General features: G+C 50.6%; 1 protein-coding gene across 5 annotated transcripts in view; it reads right to left on the reverse strand.

Annotated features, from left to right (window-relative positions):
- The window catches only part of SUSD1 (sushi domain containing 1), a 143,337-nt gene that overhangs the window by 10,903 nt on the left and 110,300 nt on the right, over positions 1–22,134 (reverse strand). For 2 of the 5 annotated variants that reach the window (XM_070055604.1, XM_070055605.1), the window contains exons 13-15: positions 12,164–12,260; positions 7,408–7,669; positions 986–1,025 (exon numbers count right to left, since the gene is read on the reverse strand). In XM_070055604.1, coding sequence (XP_069911705.1) covers positions 986–1,025; positions 7,408–7,669; positions 12,164–12,260 — 399 coding nt within the window. The remainder of the gene's footprint in view (positions 1–985; positions 1,026–7,407; positions 7,670–12,163; positions 12,261–22,134) is intronic. The other 3 variants (XM_008252259.4, XM_070055613.1, XM_070055600.1) reach the window with 3 other exon arrangements.

Raw genomic sequence — 22,134 nt, forward strand, 5'->3', positions numbered from 1 at the left:
TGTGTGTCTACATGTGACACAGCCGAATGGTCAACAGCAGCTGGCTGTTAGAGCTCTTGCTGGGGTCTGGCTACACATTCTCCCAGGCTCTGCCCCCGTCTCAGTGCAGCTCCGATGGGTCCCAGTGATCACAAGGCTCTGCCCCCAACAAGCTATAGGACCAAGCACCAAAGCCAAGGCTGGGCGATCATGCACTGTACCCCCTATTCACAGTGATCCAGCCACTGGACACTCACTTAACCCAGAAGGAACAATTCTTTTTCCCTGAACTGAGAACTTTGCTGTCCGCACGGAACTTGCTCATCAGGGAAAGGTGGTATCCACCCCTCCCCCACCAAATGACCTACAGTAGAAAATGATGAGGCCAGCTCCCACTGGGCAGAGACAAGACACAGAGAGGGGGAGGGCCGGCGCCACGGCTCACTAGGCTAATCCTCCGCCTAGCGGCGCTGGCACACTGGGTTCTAGTCCCGGTTGGGGCGCCGGATTCTGTCCCGGTTGCCCCTCTTCCAGGCCAGCTCTCTGCTGTGGCCAGGGAGTGCAGTGGAGGATGGCCCAGGTGCTTGGGCCCTGCACCCCATGGGAGACCAGGAAAAGCACCTGGCTCCTGGCTCCTGCCATCGGATCAGCACGGTGCGCCGGCCGCAGCGGCCATTGGAGGGTGAACCAACGGCAAAGGAAGACCTTTCTCTCTGTCTCTCTCTCTCACTGTCCACTCTGCCTGTCAAAAAAAAAAAAAAAAAAAAAAAAGACACAGAGAGGGGGAGTCCTACCCCCAGTCCCTCGAGTCCTGGTGGTGCCGTTTTTTGTCTAATTTCATATGCCTCCACCCCCATCCTTTCCAGCTATGGCTTTTGTTTATGCGAGTAGGAGTTGGCTTTCCGTCAGTTGTGACAATTTGAAAAGAGATCTCAATATGAACTTGATGCTGCAGGTTGGACAGGGAGAAAGCAGGACAGCATTCACAGGCAGAAAATGGGTTTACCTTTCACCTGAGCCCACACTGCACAGGAGCATCTTCTCACCTATAAAGGAAAACACAGACAGGTGACTGGATGGCACCCAGGTCAGTTTAAATACTGCGGCCCACAGGCTGACGTCCTCTGAGTCCCAGCTTTTTAAATCTGAATTTGAACAAAAAGATCTTTAAGCACCATCCAGCTGCACTACCTCATGATTCATCCACGTAGCACCAGTGTTCAAGGGACTGGCCTGGGTAGCAAGGACAGAATTAACCTTACAGATCACTTGCAGAGGTTTCCAATAATGTCAGAAAGCAAACACCATGGGCAAACAACAAAATGGCCAAAGATTCATTCTGCTTGCTAGATCTGAGCAACTGCCGTTGACCGCCAGCAGAACTATGTTGGAAAAGATTTGAAGGTCACATCCAAGTTCAGCAAGAAACAGTGATGCTTATCACAGGCAAGACTATGAGAAGTCTTGGCACGTTGCTGTACCTCACCTGCCTGGACGACGCTGGGCAATCCCAGTTACCCAAAAGACAGCCAAGAACCAGGAAGGAGACAACAGGAACAAGTGTGATGGCTCATCTGTGGGGGGAGAAACCCACAAACTCACGGGGCCACAGCTCCTTCCCTCTCCTCCCCCATGGTTATTGCCCACATATTTGTCTGTTAGGAATCTCTATAAGACCTGATAAAATACCCCCAGAGGAAAGCAGGAAAATAGAGGATAGAGAAGGATCCCTCCAACCTCATTAGGAGATTCTCTTTTTTCTTTTTTTAAAAGATCTATTTACTTATTTAAAGTCAGAGTTACACAGAGAGGAGAGGCTTGGGGGGAGGTGTCTTCCATCCACTGGTTCTCTCCCCAGATGGGCACAATGGCCGGAGCTGCGCTGATCTGAAGCCAGGAGCCATAAGCTTCTTCCAGGTCTCCCACGTGGGTGCAGGGGCCCAAGGACTTGGGCCATCTTCTGCTTTCCCAGTCCATAGCAGAGAGTGGTATCAGAAGTGGAGCAGCCAGGACTCAAACTGGTGCCCATATGGGATGCTGGCACTGCAGGTGGTGGCTTTACTCACTGCACCACAGCACCAGCCCCGAGGCTCTCTTTCAGGTGACAACCTTGGGCGTTTTGGTTGTTATCTCATTAAAAATGGGGGAAAAATCTAAACTGAAAAATTCTGGGCAAAGCTTAATATGGCCATCATGTTAAGTGCAGAGACTGGACATGGAGGGAAAGGTGCTAGAGTGGTCAGTGAAGGCCATATGCTGAGACACGGGAGAAGCAGAGGGACCTCTGATGGCGACGGAGTCACCCGGGAATGGAATGCATTGGAGAAACTGGCAGGAGCCAGAGGAAGAAGGGAGCTCATTAAACTGGAGGGTTATTTTATTTTATTTTATTTTATTTTATTTTATTTTATTTTTGACAGGCAGAATTAGACAGTGAGAGAGAGAGAGACAGACAGAGGGAAAGGTCTTCCTTCCGTTGGTTCACCCCCCAATGGCTGCTGCGGCTGGCACGCTGCGCTGATCCGAAGCCAGGAGCCAGGTGCTTCCTCCTGGTCTCCCATGCAGGTGCAGGGCCCAAGCACCTGGGCCATCCTCCACTACCTTCCCGAGCCACAGCAGAAGAGCTGGACTGGAAGAGGAGCAACTGGGGGCCAGCACCACGGCTCACTAGGCTAATCCTCTGCCTTGCGGCGCCGGCACACCGGGTTCTAGTCCCGGTCCCGGTTGGGGCGCCGGATTCTGTCCCGGTTGCCGTGGCCATTGGAGAGTGAACCAACGGCAAAGGAAGACCTTTCTCTCTGTCTCTCTCTCACTGTCCACTCTGCCTGTCAAAAAAAAAAAAAAAGAGGAGCAACTGAGACAGAATCCAGCACCCCAACCGGGACTAGAACCCGGGGTGCCAGCGCTGCAGGCGGAGGATTAGCCTAGTGAGCCGCAGTGCTGGCCTAGAGGGTCTTGATCACAGGTACATTTCATAAGGCTCATGCTGGCAGCACTTGCAGCAAAGAAATTGGTAGAAATAAGAGAGTGGAGATGGGCCAGAAAATTGACATTTGGAGAAGAAATGACGAAGGCCAAACAGTGCTGATGCAAAGGAAGAAGAAAGGATGGTTTTTAGCAGCATTAAGGTGATAAACTCAACGTGATTTGAAGGTGAGAAGGAAGAAGGTGAGAATTATGTCTAGTTTTCTGTCTTTGCAACGGGGACAGATGTATGGGGACAGACACTCAGAAGAAAAAAACATGGGGGAACTGGAAGACTCATATGTCTTAGTTCCAGAATTTATTACAAAACTACAGTAATCAAAACAGTGTGGTACTGGCAGGCAGACAGACACATAGGTCCATGGAATAGAATGCCAGAGACCAGAAATAAACTACCATACACAAGGGGCCTTCAAAAAGTTTGTGGAAAATGTGTATTATGAAAAAAACTATGTATGGATTTCAAAACTTCTGGGACCAAAATAAATTTTCATTTAATTCCATTAACCCAGAAACTTTTGGAAGGATCACTGTATTCTGCTCAGCTCTGGGAAAAAGAGGTAACAGGAAAGTTGCCTAAAAACTAGAATTCTCATCCTAACCTCCCACTCTATTCCCCCTGTTGTGGTCTGCAGGTCTGGGTCCCCTGCTCCTACTCCAGAACTTGAAGCTCTCACCTCCAGCAGCACGGTGTTTGGAGGCAATGCCCGTGGGAGGTAACTGGGCTGAGCTGAGGACATGAGGGTCAGGCCCTCATGATGGGATTGGTGTCCCTGTAGGAAGAGGACGAAAGGGGTTGGCACTGTGTCGTACTGGGAAAAGCCACCTCCTGCAGTGCCAGGGCATATGGGCACCATATGGCACCAGTCCCATATGGGCACCGGTTCGAGTCCTGGCTGCTCCACTTCCGATCCAGCTCTCTGCTACGGCCTGAGAAAGCAGTGGAAGGTGGCCCAAGTCCTTGGGCCCTTCTCCCACATGTGAGACCCAGAAGAAGCTCCTGGTTTCGAATTGGCCCAGTTCTGGCCATTGTGACCATTTAGGGAGTGAACCAGCAGACAGAAGGCTTTTCTGTCTCTCCCTCTCTCTGTCTGAAACTTTCTCTCTCAAATAAATAAATAAAGTCTTTAAGAAAAAAAATAAAAGAGGAGGAGGAGAAACCAGAATGAGTGAGTGCACTCACCCCCTTTCTACCACCTGAGGACAGAGAGATGGGAACTGTCCCCGAGCTAGTCAGCGAGCCCTCATGGGGGGACCTCAACCAACTGGCACGTGGATTTGTGACTTGCCAGCTTCCAGAGCTGCAAGAAACACAGACCTGCTCTTTAAGCCACGTGTCTGTGGTGTCTCCTTAGAGCAGCGCAGGCTACCAACACACCCTGCCGGGCCGGAGTCCTCTGAGACAGCCACTCTTGGAGCAACATCTCAGCTGGACTCAGGCTGTGCTGCCAGAGCTTTGTCCATGGCTAGAGACCTACAGGCAGGATCTCCAGCAGTTTTCATGCAACTTAATATATAAACACGCGCCGGCGTCCCATACGGGCGCCAGTTCCTGTCCCGGCTGCTCCACTTCCGATCAGAGACCCAGAGGAAGCTCCTGGCTTCTGACTTCAGATCAGCCCAGCTCTGGCCATTGGCGGCCATCTAGGGAGAGAACCAGCAGATGCAAGACCTCTCTCTCTACCTCTCAAATAAATAAAATATAAAATTTTTTAAGAAGTATTTTTTTCTCCTATTTGGGATTTTATTTGCTAATTCTTTGCCTTTCCTCCTGTCTTTATATCATCCACGGATTTTTTTTTAACTTTTATTTAATTAACATAATTTCCAAAGTACAGTTTATGGATTACAATGGCTTTCCCCTCCCCATAACTTCCCTCCCACGCCCCGCTCTCTCTCCCCTCCCATTCACATCAAGATTCATTTTCAATTCTCTTTATATACAGAAGATCAGTTTAGTATATATTAAGTAAAGAAGTATTTAATAGATGGGGCCAGTGCATAGCAGGTAAAGCCACCACCTGCAGTGCGGCATCCCATATGAGTGCCAGTTCTAGTCCCGGCTGCTCCACTTCCAATCCAGCTCTCTGCTAAGGCCTGGGGAAGTAGTGGAAGATGGTCCAAATCTTTGGACCCCTAGACCCATGTGGAAGACCCAGAAGAAACTTTTGGTTTCGAATTGGCACAGCTCTGCCCATTGTGGCCATCTGGGGAGTGAACTAGCAGATCGGAGACGTCTCTCTCTCTCTCGCTCTCTCTCTCTGCTTCTCCTCTCTCTGTGTAACTCTGACTTTCCAATAAATAAATAAATGTTTAAAAAGTATTTAAGAAATCATAAACACCTTTCTGGACAAAATCTAGGGCATTAGCTTTCCAGTTCTGAATTCCTGCCTTCTCGTCACAAACCACTACAGACTCCCTCGCTGGTCAGCCACACACTTAACAGGAACCCTTGGCTTCACAGATCAAGCATGATTAATAGGCAGTCTTGGTTTTAAATGTGATGACCCTTACATGGAGATGGCTCCATATATTTTGCCTCAAATTCACTGGTCAAGAAATGTTTTGCTCAGTATTAACATGATTTTTCCAGTTTCCATCCCCAACCCGTTACACCCATCTTACAGTTCTCTCAGGGCCACCATCACAGTGCTTCTTCTGGAACAGCTTCAATCCCTGACTGATTCAGGATTCAGCCCTTGCTATACACAACACATGCACGGCCTTTGTGGATATAATGGTTGCTTGCCCAGCTCCTTCTCTAATTATCTCAGGAATATTCCATTCCAGGTCCCCTAAAACAACCACTGCTGGGAGAACACAGCAGCCCCTCCCGAGGTCAGGGGAGGGGTGAGACCAGCCCCAGCTACAGCCAAGGCAGTGAGGTAAGAAGGAAATCAGGTAATTCGGTGCTTATCTGCCCCTCCCTCCTGCCCTGTGGGCGGCAGCAGCCTGGGAGGGGTACAGGGAAGTGGACAACTCAGGCCTGCGCAGTGCATCTGAATGAGGGCTTTTATGAAGCTTAAGAGAAAGAACTCAACCCAGGCCAGTGCAAACACAAACCCCGCAAGCCTGCTAGAAAGCTCAGAGTGTGTCCCTTCCCCATCCCCGTGAGCTTCAGCCGCCCACCCCTTCTTTGTCTCCGTAAGCTCTTGTGGGGTATAATGTGATACTTTATTACCTGCATTTCCATGTCCTTAAACATTTTTTAATCCTGATTAACATGTAACAATGGCACATGTCTCTAGAGTACCACGTAACACTCCAATACATACGTGCATATCCAGTGTGCACTGATCAAATCATGGCACTCAGTATCTCCATCTCCCCATGTCACCCCTGTGTTTGGAGAGTTCAAGCTCCTCTCTTGCAGCCACTCATAAAATATGTTATAGTTTATTGTGAACTATAGCCCCCCAACACACACACACACACACACACACACAGTGCTACAGAACACCAGAACACATTCCTCTACCTAACTGTCTGGTTGTTTTCTTTTTAAAGATTTATTTTATTCATTTGAAAGGCAGAGTTATAGAGAGAGAGAGAGAGAGAAGCCAAAGCCAGGAGCCAGGAGCTTCTTCCAGATCTCTCACGTGGGTGCAGGGGCCCAAGCATTTGGGCCATCTTCTGCTGCTTTCCCATGCACATTAGCAGGGAGCTGGATCAGAAGTGGAGCAGCAGAGGCTCGAACCAGTGCCCATATAGATGCTGATGCTGCAGGTAATGGCTTAACTCCCTGCGCCACAACGCCAGCCCCTAACTGTGTTTTGGAACCTTCTATCCAACCTCCCTCTTTTGTGCAACCCCCTTCGTGCAGCCTCTAGTAATCACATGCTACATTTAGATCTTTGAAAACCTTGGGGTTGGGCTTTGTTAATCTTTTCAGTTTCCACATATGAGGGACAACATGTACCATGTGTCTTTCAGCAGCTGACTTACACCCATTCTTTATAAAGGCAGAGGATTCCACGTTAAGAGACTAAAAGAGTTTCATAGTTATGAAATGCAGCGTTCATCTCAGATACCGGGCAAACAAATGTTCAAACATCCACGTTGCATGTGAAGAAGAAAAATGCAGCCTTCAAAGAGAGCTTCTAGGACGTCACCCCCGGGACAGGCACGTGGCACAGCATTCGAGTCCCACTCAGGGGCCTGCCTTCCCTATCAGAGTGCCTGATTCAGACAGCCACTCCGCTTCCCGTCCAGCTTCCTGCTGAGGTGCACCCTGGGAGGCGGCAGATGATGGCTCAAGTACTCGGGTCACTGCCACCCACATAGGAGAGCTGGATTGAGATCCTGGCTCCTGACTTTGGTCTGGCCCAACTCTGGCTCTTGCTCGGCCTTTAGGGAATGAACCAGTAGACGGAAGAGTTCTATCCCTCTGCCTTTCCAATATGATGAAAACAAATTTTAAAAAATGTTTTTAAAAAAGCATACCTTATTCCATTCACTTGTGATTCGTAATATGATGCAGTAATCATGCCCTGTTTTCAAAGGTGCATTGTAGTATTTCCCATAGTACAGCCTGTCTCCCATAGACAGCTCCACAACGGCATCATCTGGAACATCTTGGGCCGGTATTTCTGCAGCCACGTACCCATTAGCATCAGAGCCATTGCTAAAGAATGAGGCAGCCCCCTCGGAATCACAAGAAAATGTGCTTTGCAGGGCCAGGGGAAGCACCAACACCTGATATGAACTGGAATAAAAAGGAAAAGTACCTGTCAGGCTTCGGTGGAAGGATTCTCTCATTCACTTATTCATACCTACTGAACGCTTGTTATGAGATAAGCACTTTTCTGTTTAAAAGATTTATTTATTTATTTGAGAGGTAGAGTCACAGAGAGAGGGAGAGACAGAGAGAGAGGTCTTCCATCCTGTGGTTCACTCCCTAAATGGTTGCAATGGCCGGAGCTGCACCAATCTGAAGCCAGGAGCCAAGAGCTTCTTCCAGGTCTCCCACACAGGTGCAATGGCCCAACCACTGGGACCATCTTCCACTGCTTTCCCAGACCATTAGCAGAGAGCTGGATCAGAAGTGGAGCAGCTGGGATTCGAACCGGTGCCCATATGGTATGCTGGCCCCACAGGCAGCAAGCTTTACCTGCTCCACCACAGTGCTGGCCATGAGACGAGCACTTTTTTAGGCACTGGGAACACAACACTAGATAAGAAAAAGTCCTGACTGTGAAATCCACCAGTCTGACAGCTTGGGTAGCCAGGGAGCTCCAGTTTCAACCTATGGTGTTAATGCAGAGGACACTGAGCGAGGGGCCTCTCCAAGTTCTAGCTACCAAAGACACCAAATACACCCTCTTTAGCTGGGAAAAGCTGCTGCATGTAGCCCTGCCCTGTGAGAATGTCATCAGGCTGATCTAATCAGCGATTTTCACGTGGGTAAATAAAGCCTGGTGATGGAAAGGATTTAGCAATCACACGGAGGCCAGCTGCCTGTACGAGTTAACGTGCTAAGTCTGAAGAAAGATTCCCGACGATCATGCGGCAACCGAAGGAGAGCTCATGTGATTTACATTGCCTGCGGTCCACAGTCTGAAACCAAAGTTCATGTGAAATAAGGAGAAGCCAGGAGTGCAAAGTTGCCAGGAGTTAACCCGGTCTGACTATATTCCCAAAGCCAGCAGAGAGGCAAAATGCCCCATGTCCATGGGGAAGCTGTCCCCTGAAAGTGGCCAGGGAAACACGCTAGCAGCCAGGTGGGATTTTGTCCTGTGTTTTATTATGTATCCCACCAGATAAGAACCCTGTCAGTGAAAGGTAGTACAGGAATTTTAATGCAGTGAGAGTGACTCATGCCTTTCCTTGCACTCCTGCTATTCAGTCCTTATCTCCCACCGCTAGTACAGTAAACGTCTGAATGCCTGCTCTCTCTGCCACACTGGCTAGCAGGGATTTGAATGCCTTACGCTTGTATCCTTACAAGTCCTTGCCCGGTTCTACAGCTGTGGCCGATTCTCCTGCTAATGCTTCTTGAGTTGAAATGTCAGTACAGAGGAAAAGTATGCATCGGCACTGGATATGATCAGGCTGATTTCCAAAACACATTAAGCCATATAATTCTTTTTTTATTATTATTAAAGAGTTACTTATTTATTTGAAAGACAGTTACAGAGTCAGAGAGGGAGATACAGAGAGAAATCTTCCATCCACTGGTTCACTCCCCAAATGGCTGCAATGGCCAGAGCTGGGTCAGACCAAAGCCAGGAGCCAGGAGCTGCTTCTGGGTCTTCCACGTGGGTAGCAGGGGCCCAAGGACTTGGACCATCTTCTGTTGCTTTCCAACAACAGCAGGATGTTGGATTGGAAGCGGAGCAGCCAGGACTTGAACCGGCACCCATACAGGATGTTGGCATTGCAGGCTGAGGCTTTGCCTGCTATGCCACAACACCAGTCCCTAGGCTACATAATTATAATATAGTAGTAAATCTACACCTCCAGCTCCACATTCCTGAGGCTGCATCTCCTGTTCCCTAAAACTTCCTGAGTCCCTGGGGTGAGAAGAGGGAGCCCCCAGCCTCAACAGGCACTGAATTGGGAAAGTCTCTACCACCCACTGGCTTCCCAAATGCCCCGCAGTCTGTCCTCACAGGGCCCTGAGATCCACAAAGCGAGCTCACTTTCAGCAAAGGACTTTCTACAAGAGACAAGGTCAAACCTGAAGGGTAGTGGGCTGTGGCCATCATCGTCAGTAAGGTTTACTGTACAACCATCACCTCCAGGGAACAGCTACCCCAACAAATCTGCCAGGGGTTGACGATGTCCCTAGGAACCGTAACTTCAGGTAAGAAAGTCACTCTTGCTGCAGCTCCATGTGGTCCACAAGCACGTCCTCCCATGTAGCAGATGAAATCAAGTACAAGTTCAAAGCTCGGCTGCACCCATTCGGCTCTGTACGTTACCCATGGAGTCTCGGATTTTTTTTAAATTGCTGATAACATGCACACCCCAGGTGATTCCTATAAGCAGGCAAGTGTGTGAGACACCAGCATGTAAGAGAGCCCAGAAACAGGCTGCCTCGTCTGCCTAAGATCAGGGAGAATTGGGCCCGGGGCCCTGGCTCCGCCTGCCCTAAGCTGCTGCCCCCAAACAATGCACAAGGCAGGCCCGGGCCTGGCAAAGCTGCTCCCACGAGCTCAAAGCAAATGGTCAGGCTGCAGAAAGCAGTGCACTGGCGTGGCTGGCGTCAGGGAAGGAGCCGCAGCTTTGGCGGGCTTCTCCTCTCTCTCGCCGCTGTCCTCCTAGGAATGACTCACAGAGCTCCACTTCCTGTTTTGCAGTCACAGGCCGGCACTCGGCCACAAGGGCAGACTGTCACCTGGCTTTTCCCTCTGCCTTACGTAATCATTTGGTTTAAATAGCACTTCTGCTCTTGGATGTGCTCTCAGCCTGTGATGTCACAGCCTCTGTTCTCAGCACTGCAAAGTCTTCCAGTACCCCAGCAGGCATCAAGACACAGCCTGGGGAGGCAACAGCCATCCCTGGACCTATGGCAACTGCTGGGCTTCGCTATCCAGGCAGGAAAACCCGAAGTTCCCTTGGGATGGACACACAGACAGTCCCTCGAGACGTTCTTTTTCCTAACTCTGAAATATCTCACATTCATGTTTACTTGGATTGCATAAAAGAGGAAGAGAGGGCATGGGCATTTGGTGCAGTGGTTTGAGACACTGCTTGGGACACCGGGTTCAAGTTCAGGCACCCCTCCTGATTCCTGCTAATGCACACACCGGGAAGCAGTATGAGATGGCATAAGTACTTGGGTCCCTGCCACCCACGTGGGAGATCTGGATTGAGTTCCCACTCCCGGCTTCTACCTGACACAGTTCCAGGTGTTGCAGGCGTTGGGGGCACGAAGCAGCAGCTGGAAGTGCTTGTTCTCTCTCTCTCTCTCTCTCTCTCTCTCTCTGACTTTCAAATAAATAGAATACAAGTATTTTGAAAAGAGAGAGAACTGCATAAGGTCACGCATGCTGTCTCCTTGACCTTGTGAGCATGTTGCTCCTCTCTCCCCGGGCTGACTTCAATCTTCCTCTTTAAAACAGGGACCTATTCTACCTTCCCAATTCTGCCATGACCTTTGCAAGTAAATTCTTAACTGAACACAGGGTAGGCCTCCAATTGAGGTAAATGAATTCCATCCTAATACCATCTGGAATCCCAGAAATGATCACTAACTACATGGTGTCTCGCCCTTAACACAGTACACAAGTGGATACAAGGGATTACCCACAACGAGCCTTTCAACCACTACACACACCCCTGCGTCAGCCTCAGGTAGAGGGAAACATCTATGTGAAACGATGCTCCTGGCCCACCACCACCAATGGACGTGCTGTGGGGTGAGAGCTGACGGTGTAAGGTGGGCGGGCAGGTGTTAGGACAGGCGGGTTAAGCTGCCACGTGGGATTGCCACGTCTCATATCACAGAGCCAGGTCAAGTCCCAGCTCCTCTGCTTCAATCCAGCTTCCTGCTGCTGCAGCCTGGGAGGCAGCAGGTGATGGCTCACGTACCTGGGCCCCTGCCTCCTACATGGGAGACCCAGATGGAGTTCCAGGCTCCTGGCTTTGGCCTGGTTCAGCCCTGGCTGTTGTGGCTATTTGGGGGTGAACCAGCAGTGGAAAGATTTCTGTCTCCTCTCTCTCTCTCTCTCTGCCTTTCAAGTAGATGAAAATAAATGTTTTTAAACATAAAAAAATATAACATGGTGAAACTGTTAGGCAAGCACTACACAGAACAGTCCAGAAGGCACATACTGATTGAAGAAACCAGATGACAATGGATCTTTAAAACTACAAGAGCAAAACTATATGGGAACAGAGCAAACGTGGCATGGGACAAGCAAGGTACTGCCTGTGAAAGACGATGCCTCACATGTAACAGGCACTCAATCAACAGTTGTCCAACGACCAAAGGAGTGGATTTCATTTCTTGAGCTACGCTGCCCACATGCTTGTGCCTGGTCCCTTAGAAGTCTCTCTATTCATTCAGCAGGCTGCTGGTTGGGATGAAAGGCCCTGTCTGTGCTCAAGGTCACAAAAGAGAAGGCCCTGCTGCCTCGGCCCAAGTAATCGAGCCCAGTCACCCACACCGAAGTCTCCCCTTCGCCAGAACAAAAGTTTCCAGAACACTCCGTGGGGATCGGAAGACAGCCATGGGAAAGATACAGCCACTGACCTGATAGGACCATTCATCTCCTTGACTCTCTTCAACGCGAGGCGTGGCGGAGGCCCTCCATGTACTGTAAAAAATTCTACTTCCGGAAGAGGAGGCTCTGAAAACATGTGGAAAAGAAGAAAAGAAAGAGTATAATCAGAACAAGTAAAATGGATGAAGAACCCAGCCCTCCTGCAAGCCATAAAAGGGACAGTTGTAACTTAAGAAGTGTTATGGATATTCTGACGTGTGCTACATCATGCAGGCACCCCTGAACACATCATGCTAAGTGAGGGAAATCAGCCAGACACAAAAGGACAGACACAGCGGGATCTGCAAAATGCCATGGAAAAATGGAATTAAAAGATGAGTTTATTTCAGAGCAGAAACTTTGAAACCCACGCATAGCTCTTCCATAATACTCATTTTCAATGAACTTTTTGAAGATTGCTCCTAGTATATGATCCCTCCAAAATGAAATATCTAGCGTAGGTGAATTCAGAGGTGGAAGTGGATCAGAGGTTGCCAGGGGTTGAAGCAGTGGCTGGAAAATGGAGAAATACTGCTTAATGGTCACAAAGGATCTGTTTGAGGTGATGAACCTGTTTGGGAACTAGATGGTGATGACAGCTGCACACATTGTGAACATGTTTAATGCCAATGGATTACAAACTTCAGAACGGCTTGGCCGGCACTTTTTGTTATTTTACCCAAATTAAAGGGGGTGATGAGGCCGGCGCCGCGGCTCACTAGGCTAATCCTCCACCTTGCGGCGCTGGCACACCGGGTTCTAGTCCCGGTCGGGGCGCCGGATTCTGTCCCGGTTTCCCTCTTCCAGGCCAGCTCTCTGCTGTGGCCAGGGAGTGCAGTGGAGGATGGCCCAAGTCCTTGGGCCCTGCACCCCATGGGAGACCAGGAAAAGCACCTGGCTCCTGGCTCCTGGCTCCTGGCTCCTGGCTCCTGCCATCGGATCAGCACGGTGCGCCGGCCGCAGCGCGCCGGCCACGGCGGCCATTGGAGGGTGAACCAACAGCAAAGGAAGACCTTTCTCTCTCTCTCTCTCTCTCTCTCTCTCTCACTGTCCACTCTGCCTGTCAAAAAAAAAAAGGGGGGGGGGGTGATGAGCAGTAGCAGAGACTGAGCAGCGTGGGCTTCACAGCCTGCTTAGCAGGTGGGGTCCCATTTGGACTTCGTATCTTTATAATCGTGGACCTCTCTGTCCCTACTTTGCCTTCCCCAGTGACACCATTTCCCACGTAGTCTTCCACTGGAGGAAAAAAGATCCAGACGGGCTGACATGAGTGTTCCAAGATGTTACCAGTCACCACATGCACGGTGTTGATATGCCAGCTGCCACTGTGCCTCGTGGGAAACGCAGCCAAGATGTTCCGGGCACTCAGCACATACCCTGGATGTGGCCTGTAGGTGCCTCATATCACTTATGGCCCACGATGGTGCTACCAAGTGGATGACATTTATGGAAGCTATTACTTTCTCCCTCTCCTGGCATTCATCCCTTGGCTCACGCAACAGGAACTTCTTCCTGCTCCGGATATTAGGAGAAGCACGTCTGTCTGTCCTTCCATCCACGCGCTGTGAGACAGCTAGAGTTCCACTCGTGTTCGCAGGGGGCCCTACCCCTTTATACTCTTTTATTTTTCTTTTGTTTTATTCCCATCTTCCATGCAGGAGGCAAACCTAAGTCACAGCAATTGTGAAGCCAGGTCTACATTTGTCCTATAGATTTAAATTCCTCCCCCACCCTGGGTGGAAGGAAGATCCAGGAAGTTTTATTTCGGCCTCAGATCCAAACCAGTTTCACCAGCAACAGAACTGGTCATCTGATCCTTATCTGATGCTGGCGCGTATTTTCCCATGTTCCTACACTCAGACGGGGAGCAAGTATGACTGTTCTCTCAGAAAACCTCACGCTACAGACAAGGAAGCGAATGCGTGGAGAGATTTAGTAATCCGTCCAGGAGTACACGGTTAGCACGAAGCAGAGCCAGGGTCTGAACCCAGTTCAGCTGCAGGGTTCCCTTGCTCACTCTGGGATCTCTTAAATGTTTGGCTCCACCGGACTGATACAGCAGGTTCTCACTTTTTTTTTTTTTTTTTTTTAAGATTTTATTTATCTGAGAGTTAGAGTTACAGACAGTGAGAGAAAGAGACAGTGAGAAAGGTCTTCCATCCACTGACTCACTCCCCAAATGGCCGCAATGGCTGCACCAATCCAAAGCCAGGAGCCAGGAGCTCTTCTGGGTCTCCCACACAGGTGCCAGGGCCCAAGCATCTGGGCCATCTTCTACTGCTTTCCCAGGCCACAGCAGAGAGCTGGATCGGAAGCGGAGCAGCTGAGACTCGAACTGGTGCCCACATGGAATGCTGGCACTGCAGGCAGAGGATTAACCTACTGAGCCACAGTGCCAGCCCCTCTCATCACTTTTGAGTGAACTAATAAAATCTAGTTTAAAATACTGAGTCTGCAGTGACTCTACAAATGTATCAACTCTGGAAAAAAAGAACCCATCTGCCACAATTACAGTGGTGTCACAGGTCTGCCCGGTATAGCATCAAAGAAGACAGAGTTAACATAGAAAATAATCACTCCTGGGGCTGGTGTTGTGGTTCAGCCAGTTAAACTGCCACCTGTGATGTCAACATCCCATATCATAGTGCCAGTTCAAATCCTGGCTGCTCCACTTCCAATCCAGCTCCTGGCTAATGTGCCTGGGAAGGCAGCAGAGAATGGCCCAACTACTTGGGCCCCTGCACCCATGTAGGAGACCAGGATGAAGCAGGCTTCTGGCTTAGGCCTGGCCCAGCCCTGGCTGTTGCAGCCATCTGGAGAGTGAACAAGCAGATGGACAATCTCTCTCTGTCGCTCCCTCTGTCTCTGTGATTCTGCCTTTCAAAAAAATAAAATAAATATTTGAAAGTCAGAGTTACACAGAGAGAGAAGGAGAGGCAGAGAGAGAGAGAGAGAGGTCTTCCATCCACTGGTTCCCTCCCCCAGTTGGCCGCAATGGCCGGAGCTGCACCAATCTGAAGCAATGGCCAGAGCTGCACCAATCTGAAGCCAGGAGCTTTTTCCAGGTCTCCCATGTGACTGCAGGGGCCCAAGGACTTGGGCCATCTTTCACTGCTTTCCCAGGCCACAGCAGAGAGCTGGATCAGAAGTGGTGCAGCCGGGACTCAAACCAGCACCCATACAAGATGCTGGCACTGCAGGCGGTGGCTCTACCCACTATGCCACAGCACTGGCCCCAATAAAATAAATCTAAAAAAAAAAAAGAACAAAGGATCGCTATCATGCTGTGGGAAGACTCTAGGTTCATATCCTGGTTCTACCATTTCTGCCTCCAGCTGCCTCATCTGTAAGACAGAGGTAAAAGTCATCCCACCTTAAAGGTCTGTTCAGAAAATGAATGTGTCTATTGATAATGATGGACAACAATCGCTAATGAGCCAACACGAGTAGAGAGAATAGAAAGTGTCTGGAAGACATCAGCCCTCGGTGCACGCTGGCTGCTTTTACAATATCGCTTGAGCTACACCCACTGGGGACCAATGCCACGCTAGGAGCTTTGCTGTTTCATCAAGTCCTCCCAGAAGTTCTGTGATGGTCAGTTCTGTCTGATCTACGAAGGCAGGCAGGTTAAGACACACCGCTTGATGCGGCTGAGCTACGGTGAGACCCAGATTAACTGGATCCCAAAGTCAACCTTGTCACCGTGTCATACCAGGACAATGCTTGTTTTTGCTTGGCCTGAGACTTGAGATGGTCTAAAAGTAGGAACAGCTGGCTCCTGGGCCCAAGACCAGAGGAGGGGAGGCTGGGAGTCTGGAGCAGCCGAACCTCACGGGTCTCTCAGTGAGCAGGTGTTCGGCGGGAAGGGATAGGTGGGAAAGAGAACTTGGAGCTGGCCCCCGGAAGGGCGACCCTGGGGACGGGGTCGGCGCCTGCCCACCTTTCACAAAGAAGAAACGTCACCTACAGGACTGTGAATGAGCCAGGGGCCATCACATCGCAAGGGGCTCCCCATGGGGCAAGGAGTGGCATCAGAGGCCACAAGTGGAAGCGGCGTCCCTGCATGAGGGCTAGAGGAGGGTTCTGCTGAATGAACTGGGGGTTGAAGGAAAATAAGCCTGGGAGAGACTGAGGAACCGTAAACCTGTGGTTGCAAAGCGCCCCAGAGTCTCGGAGCCCGCACGTCTCCTTTTTATACACACTTGATACATGTTAGCTGTATGTGGCGAGCAGCCCCTCTCCTTCCCAGGCAGTTCCTTTGGGGCCGTCATCCACCGCAGTGCAAACCCCTCTGGCCCAAGCCCCCCTCCCAGCATCATCACAGCACTGGTTGAGAAGTCCACTGAATGCTGGGAGCTTTGAGGGCTTGGGTGTTCCTTGGGGGCTGGTTGTAGCTGTGAGTACCGGGTGAGGCAGGTCTGCCGACAGAGGGCAGCGTTGCTGAGCCATGCAGCCGGGCTCCACGGGCACCACTGTGGCTGATCTTGCTGGTTCTGAGTGACACCCATCCCTGGACTTCCCAGTGCTGTGAGCCAACAGATTCCTACGCTTTGGTGGCCTGGACCTGGGCTCCTGGCCCGTGCAACCTGAGGAACCCTGGCTGATCAGAGAGCTCATCCAGCTCCCCGGTGCTCTGCCCAGGGCAGGACACACAGCTCGGTACTGGGGGGAACTCTGGCACCAGACTCAGGGGGAGCAGCTCTGCCTGTGTGGGAGAGGAACTGCCCTAAATCTCAGGTGGTGGCGCAGTGAGGACAGCAGGAAGAGCCACCTAAATGAGACCCTGGCCCGAGCCATCCCTCCTGCTAGGTCCACCTCTGGCTCAGCTCAGCAGGGAGCGCAGAGACTGGGAGACAGAGGAAAAGAAAAGAGAGAAGGGGAAAAACGCGAATGCTTCCCTGCTAACCCCCAGCCTCAAACCCTGCCCCAGTGAAACTAAGGGCTAGGAAGCCAACACCCACCCTCAGGATTCTACTTACCACACTGGGAGATATCTCGGGGTGGAAGCCCTCAACCCCAAATTATAACAGACACTTAAGACTTCCTGGGCCTTTACAATCTTTAAAGCCCAATCAAATGGTTATTTATACACCCACACTCAACAGACACCTCTGTGCCCAGGCCCTGTGCCGGGTTGGGTAGAAAGAGCCGCGGAACACATGGATTCTGCTTCCCAGAAACTCGTGGTAGAAAGTTTTGGAAACAGGCAGTGCTTAGAGCTGTGACAAACATATACACAGGTGCTACAGTGCCACCCAAAGGAGGAACATCTGACCCAGGGCAAGGAGATGAGGTCATCAAATACAGTAAGAGACACAGAGGCCAGAGGGAGGTGGGGGAGGGGTAGCGACAGAAGCGTGAGTTCAAGGCTAAAGAGGCAGGGGTTCAAGTTGGAGGGGTCAGCGTAGGTTAGATCTGAGGTCTCTTAAATGGAAAGCCATTTATAGATTTTTAGCAGATTTGAATTTCAGAAACACGACGTAGACAGTCGATTGGAAGCGATTTCCAGAGACCCTCATAGGCCACCTGCCGCGGCCCCAGCTGACAGAGCCCCACATGACACCCTGCTGTGTTCCAGAGGAGTCAGAAAAAGACCCCCTGGGGCACACCTGCGGCAGACAGGGGCCAGGTTCCCACGGCCATGACGGAAAGAGGGAGAAGTGTGTCTGCTCCCCGGAGGAGGGCCCTTTCCTGGCTGAGGGTCGCCGCCCTGGGCCTCGATGCTCTCTCCCAAAGGCTCGGCGTCGCTTGTGCTTTGCCACTCTCGTGTGTAACTCCGCTCAGGCTGCTGTCAATTAGGGCTCTGTTCGTTCTTCTCCAAGATCAGTAACTCAAGTTCCTCTGATCTCTTGGCCAACCTTTCAAAACCACCCAGTCTCCTGCCACATTCAGGAACCCACCGTAGAACAAAGGGCTCGCTGGGCTCCCAGCAGGGGGAGCCACGGATGGAGCCGGAAGGGCCTCTCCCGCCAGGGGTAAGCCCCATCATTATTGCCTTTTCCAGGCCCGGTTTCCTTCTTGACTTGTTAAAGGCGCCACAGTCATGTGGCTGAGAGGGTTAACTGTGACCCCCGGGCTGCCTTCTGTTCTGCTTGCCCAGACCCTCCCCCTCGTACGTCTCCTGCACCTCATCGGGCTGCTCCTCATTCACACGTGGAGGGGAAAGCACCCGTCCTCCCAGGCGCTGCTCCTTGCCTCCCAAACTGCTAACCTCGGCACACCTGCTCTCCTTTGCTGCAGCCTCGCAGCTGATTTAAACTAAGACACGGGTCAGGTGCGTGCTGGCAAGTGCAATTCTTCCACCCTGGGTGTGTGAGATCAGAGAGGGGCCAGGAGGGAGACCTTTGTCACCAACCTTTGGTGTCAACAGGATCCACTTCCTGCCAGGAGCAAAAACACAAGGGTTACTGGGCAAGGAAACTTTGAAGAGGAAGGAGAAAAGCAATGCAGGAGAAACTCCCCTGCAGAAGAACAAATGCGAAATTATTATAACTGCAATCTCAAGGTACAAACAAGGGGAGGCAAAGCGATGGAAAAGCCAGTCTGGAGAGAGACTGACTCAGGTTATACTAGGTAATATGGACAGTATTTCAAGGGAACTCAGAGGAAAAAAAATTATTATCTAAACTTGGTCTCATCTTACCTAAAAAAAATTCCAAGTCCCAAGTTTTAAATGCAAAACACAAACCATTAAAAAGCAGAAAGTATTGCAGAATAAGAATTGATCTGCTTTCAGGGTAGGGGAAGCTTTTCTTGCCATGACCACAGGCAGCAATTATAAAGAGACCAATAAAACTGATGACATGAAAATTTAAGAGGTCTAAATGTCAAAAAAATTGAAAAGAAAATTAAACAGTAAATAATCCTGGAGTGGGATTTGTAATATGTAGGACAAACGATGAGTAACACAGACACAGGCGAACTACTAAACCAACAAGTGCTAAGGTGTTAAAAATTCCTGCCTCTAACACTCACCAAAGTGAACAGAAAGGGCCGGCGCCGCGGCTCAATAGGCTAATCCTCCGCCTTGCGGCGCCGGCACACCAGGTTCTAGTCCTGGTCAGTGCACCGCATTCTGTCCCGGTTGCCCCTCTTCCAGGCCAGCTCTCTGCTGTGGCCCAGGAGTGCAGTGGAGGATGGCCCAAGTGCTTCGGCCCTGCACCCCATGGGAGACCAGAAGAAGCACCTGGCTCCTGCCTTCGGATCAGCGCGGTGCGCCGGCCACAGCGCGCCAGCTGTGGCAGCCATTAGAGAGTGAACCAACGGCAAAGGAAGACCTTTCTCCCTGTCTCTCTCACTGTCCACTCTGCCTGTCAAAAAAAAAAAAAAAAAAAAAAAAAAAGAACCCAAGTCAAAGAAGATTTATCTCAACAAAACCGAGAAACTTCATACTGTAAAATTCAAATGAACACCAAGGACGGAATGAAAGTGCTACTTTTCTGAAATTTCTCTAATAAAAGGTGAGGAGAAAAATCAAGGCTCCATGAAGGTTCCTTCACCATCCTCAGACGCATCCTGCCACCCAGGTGGGACAAACTGAAATTGATGGCAACAGGAAAAATAAGTTGTCAGCAACCACAAGACCACGTGATCTAGGAGTCAGAGCCAAAGAAGGGCTACCCCTACGTCTCTTTTATGAGGAAGGGGGTGGTGCCCTCATTGACAATGCAAACCGGAAGGAGTGTGGGCAGGATTTAGTGTGCTTCCACGTGGAGCTAACTTCCAGGTAGCCAACATGGCATCCGCTCCTCCTTTCTGATCATTCCATGGGTGCTTCTCTGGCTGCCTCCCCCTCCCCCGCCCATAGGCAGTCCTCTGGCCCACTCCTGATGGCCACTCTCCCTGTGGGGCTGCCCACACTCACAGTGCATACATACGTCCATGTGCATGCCATCTTAGCCTCTGCTTTGAATTTTTATCTCTGTGGGGGCAAGAACCCCGAATAAAGAGTAAGACACTTGCGCCCACAAGAGGAGCTGGGAGACACCCAACACCCACACAGCCATTTGATTGCGGGTCTGGGGTTCAATCTAATAGGTGGACCTATTTCCTGGCCTGAGCTAACACGAGGCATCCACATGGCCAAGAGCCTGCACCATGGACATAGTTGTGAAGGCCGAACCCTCGCTGGATGTCTGGGGCAGCTGCCACCACCCACTAGGAGACAGGGGGCTCCCAGGATACCTGTGGTGCACTAGAACTAGCCAGAGGGTTCTCGTTTAGGACACAGGGGTGCGGATTCCGTGGCTTGTGGGCAGCCAACCACAGAAGAGAGGGTATCGTAGAAGAATGCCAGAGACTTGGTCCTGCACTGTGGCGGCGAGGGGAGGGGAGGACCCGGACAATTGGGGGCCTCATCTGATGATGCTTGGGGCGTTTTCAGCTGCCTTCCTAACCACCCGGAAAACACTTCCTCTGAGATGGAAAAACTGCCCGGTGAACACGGGCAGAATGATGTCCTTCTATCACTCACCCTCCAGTGATCACCTTGTGCAGTGCACGTGGCCTGGTTCACCTCTGCCTTTATGCAAATGCACCCGCCTCCTGCTTCCTCCGCCTCCCCCCCCATCTCCCCCCCCCCGTCTCCCCCCCCCCACCCCCTTATCCAATTTTCTCCTCTCTGGTTTCCTCTCTCTCCCTGTAGGAAGGCAATTTCGCCTTGGCAAGAAAACAGCAGAGCCAACGTGTGCACAGCTCTTCTGACTCCTTGGGGTCCACCGAGGAAGAAAGTTTACTCCTCACCCCAGCCGGCCCTAAGGGGAGCTACCCCAAAGACCTGAGCTCACTGAGGCACCAGGCTGACGGGATCTCCCTGCCCCACCCCTCGCCAGCACCCTCTCCCCGCTCTCCCTGCAACACTTGCCTCTGTCTCTCAACACAGCTAGAACTCTGAGGTCAGCAATATATTTAAAGTGCTTGTTAGCATCTTGTTCCCATCAGGAAGATTTAGTTTAAAACAAAACACTCACAAGGGAAATTCCACTTCACTTCTGGGAAATTAGCTGCTGCATCTTCCAGATCCAAATCCTTAGACTAACACAGCTGGGGCTACTAAAAATTCAAAAGCTCACAAATGGCCTAAAACACCCGCGCACACACACCTTGGGTACCAGGAGTATCTCTTTCCATCAGTACGTGAGGTTCTCATGTATAAAATGAATACCTTGGGGTTGGGCTTTGTTAATTTTTCATATGGTCTTAACCACTTGAATTCTCATGCTTTCTCAAAACTGCAAATTCTTGGAAAATACTCCTCGGTGGCCAAGGCCTCCACAAGCTTAAGCAGCTCAATGGTGCCCCCTGGTGGCTGTGAGAATAGACACAGGGAGCCTGAAGACGCTACCATCCTAAAGACAAAGCAAAATTAGAATCTCATCAAGATGAAACTCCCCACCCCGTATTCAAAAATTACAAAGTGCCATTTCAAATAAAAATAAAAAGTGAAAGCCATCAAAATATAGCAAGTATCAAAGGGTGGGAGACTACACAGCCTTTCAATTTAGGACGTCACCATGGGAAGGAATGCACAAATTGAATAATATTGATCTCAACAGCCCAAAATATGGGGAGTTCTTTTCAGTATAATGTCTGATGGGGTCGGCGTTGTGGTACAGTGGGTTAAACCACCGCCTGCAACACCAGCATCCATATGGCTGCTCCACTTCTGATCCAGCTCCCTGCTAATGCACCTGGAAAAGCAGCAGCAGATGGCCCACGTGCTTGGGCCCCTGCACCCACATATGGGAGACCTGGGAGAAGCTCTGGGCTCCCGGATTCAGCCTGGCCAGCCCCAGTCACTGCAGCCATTTGGAGAGTGAACCAGTGGATGGAAGATCTTTCTCTCTCTCTCTCTCTCTCTCTACCCCGCCCTGTAACTCTCCCTTTAAAATAAATAAAAATAAATAAATAAATAAATCTCTGGGAAAAAGAGTCTCTGATGATTAACCAGGCATCTCCTAAA

Source organism: Oryctolagus cuniculus, chromosome 1 (genome assembly GCF_964237555.1).
Source record: "Oryctolagus cuniculus chromosome 1, mOryCun1.1, whole genome shotgun sequence".
Lineage (NCBI taxonomy): Eukaryota > Metazoa > Chordata > Mammalia > Lagomorpha > Leporidae > Oryctolagus > Oryctolagus cuniculus.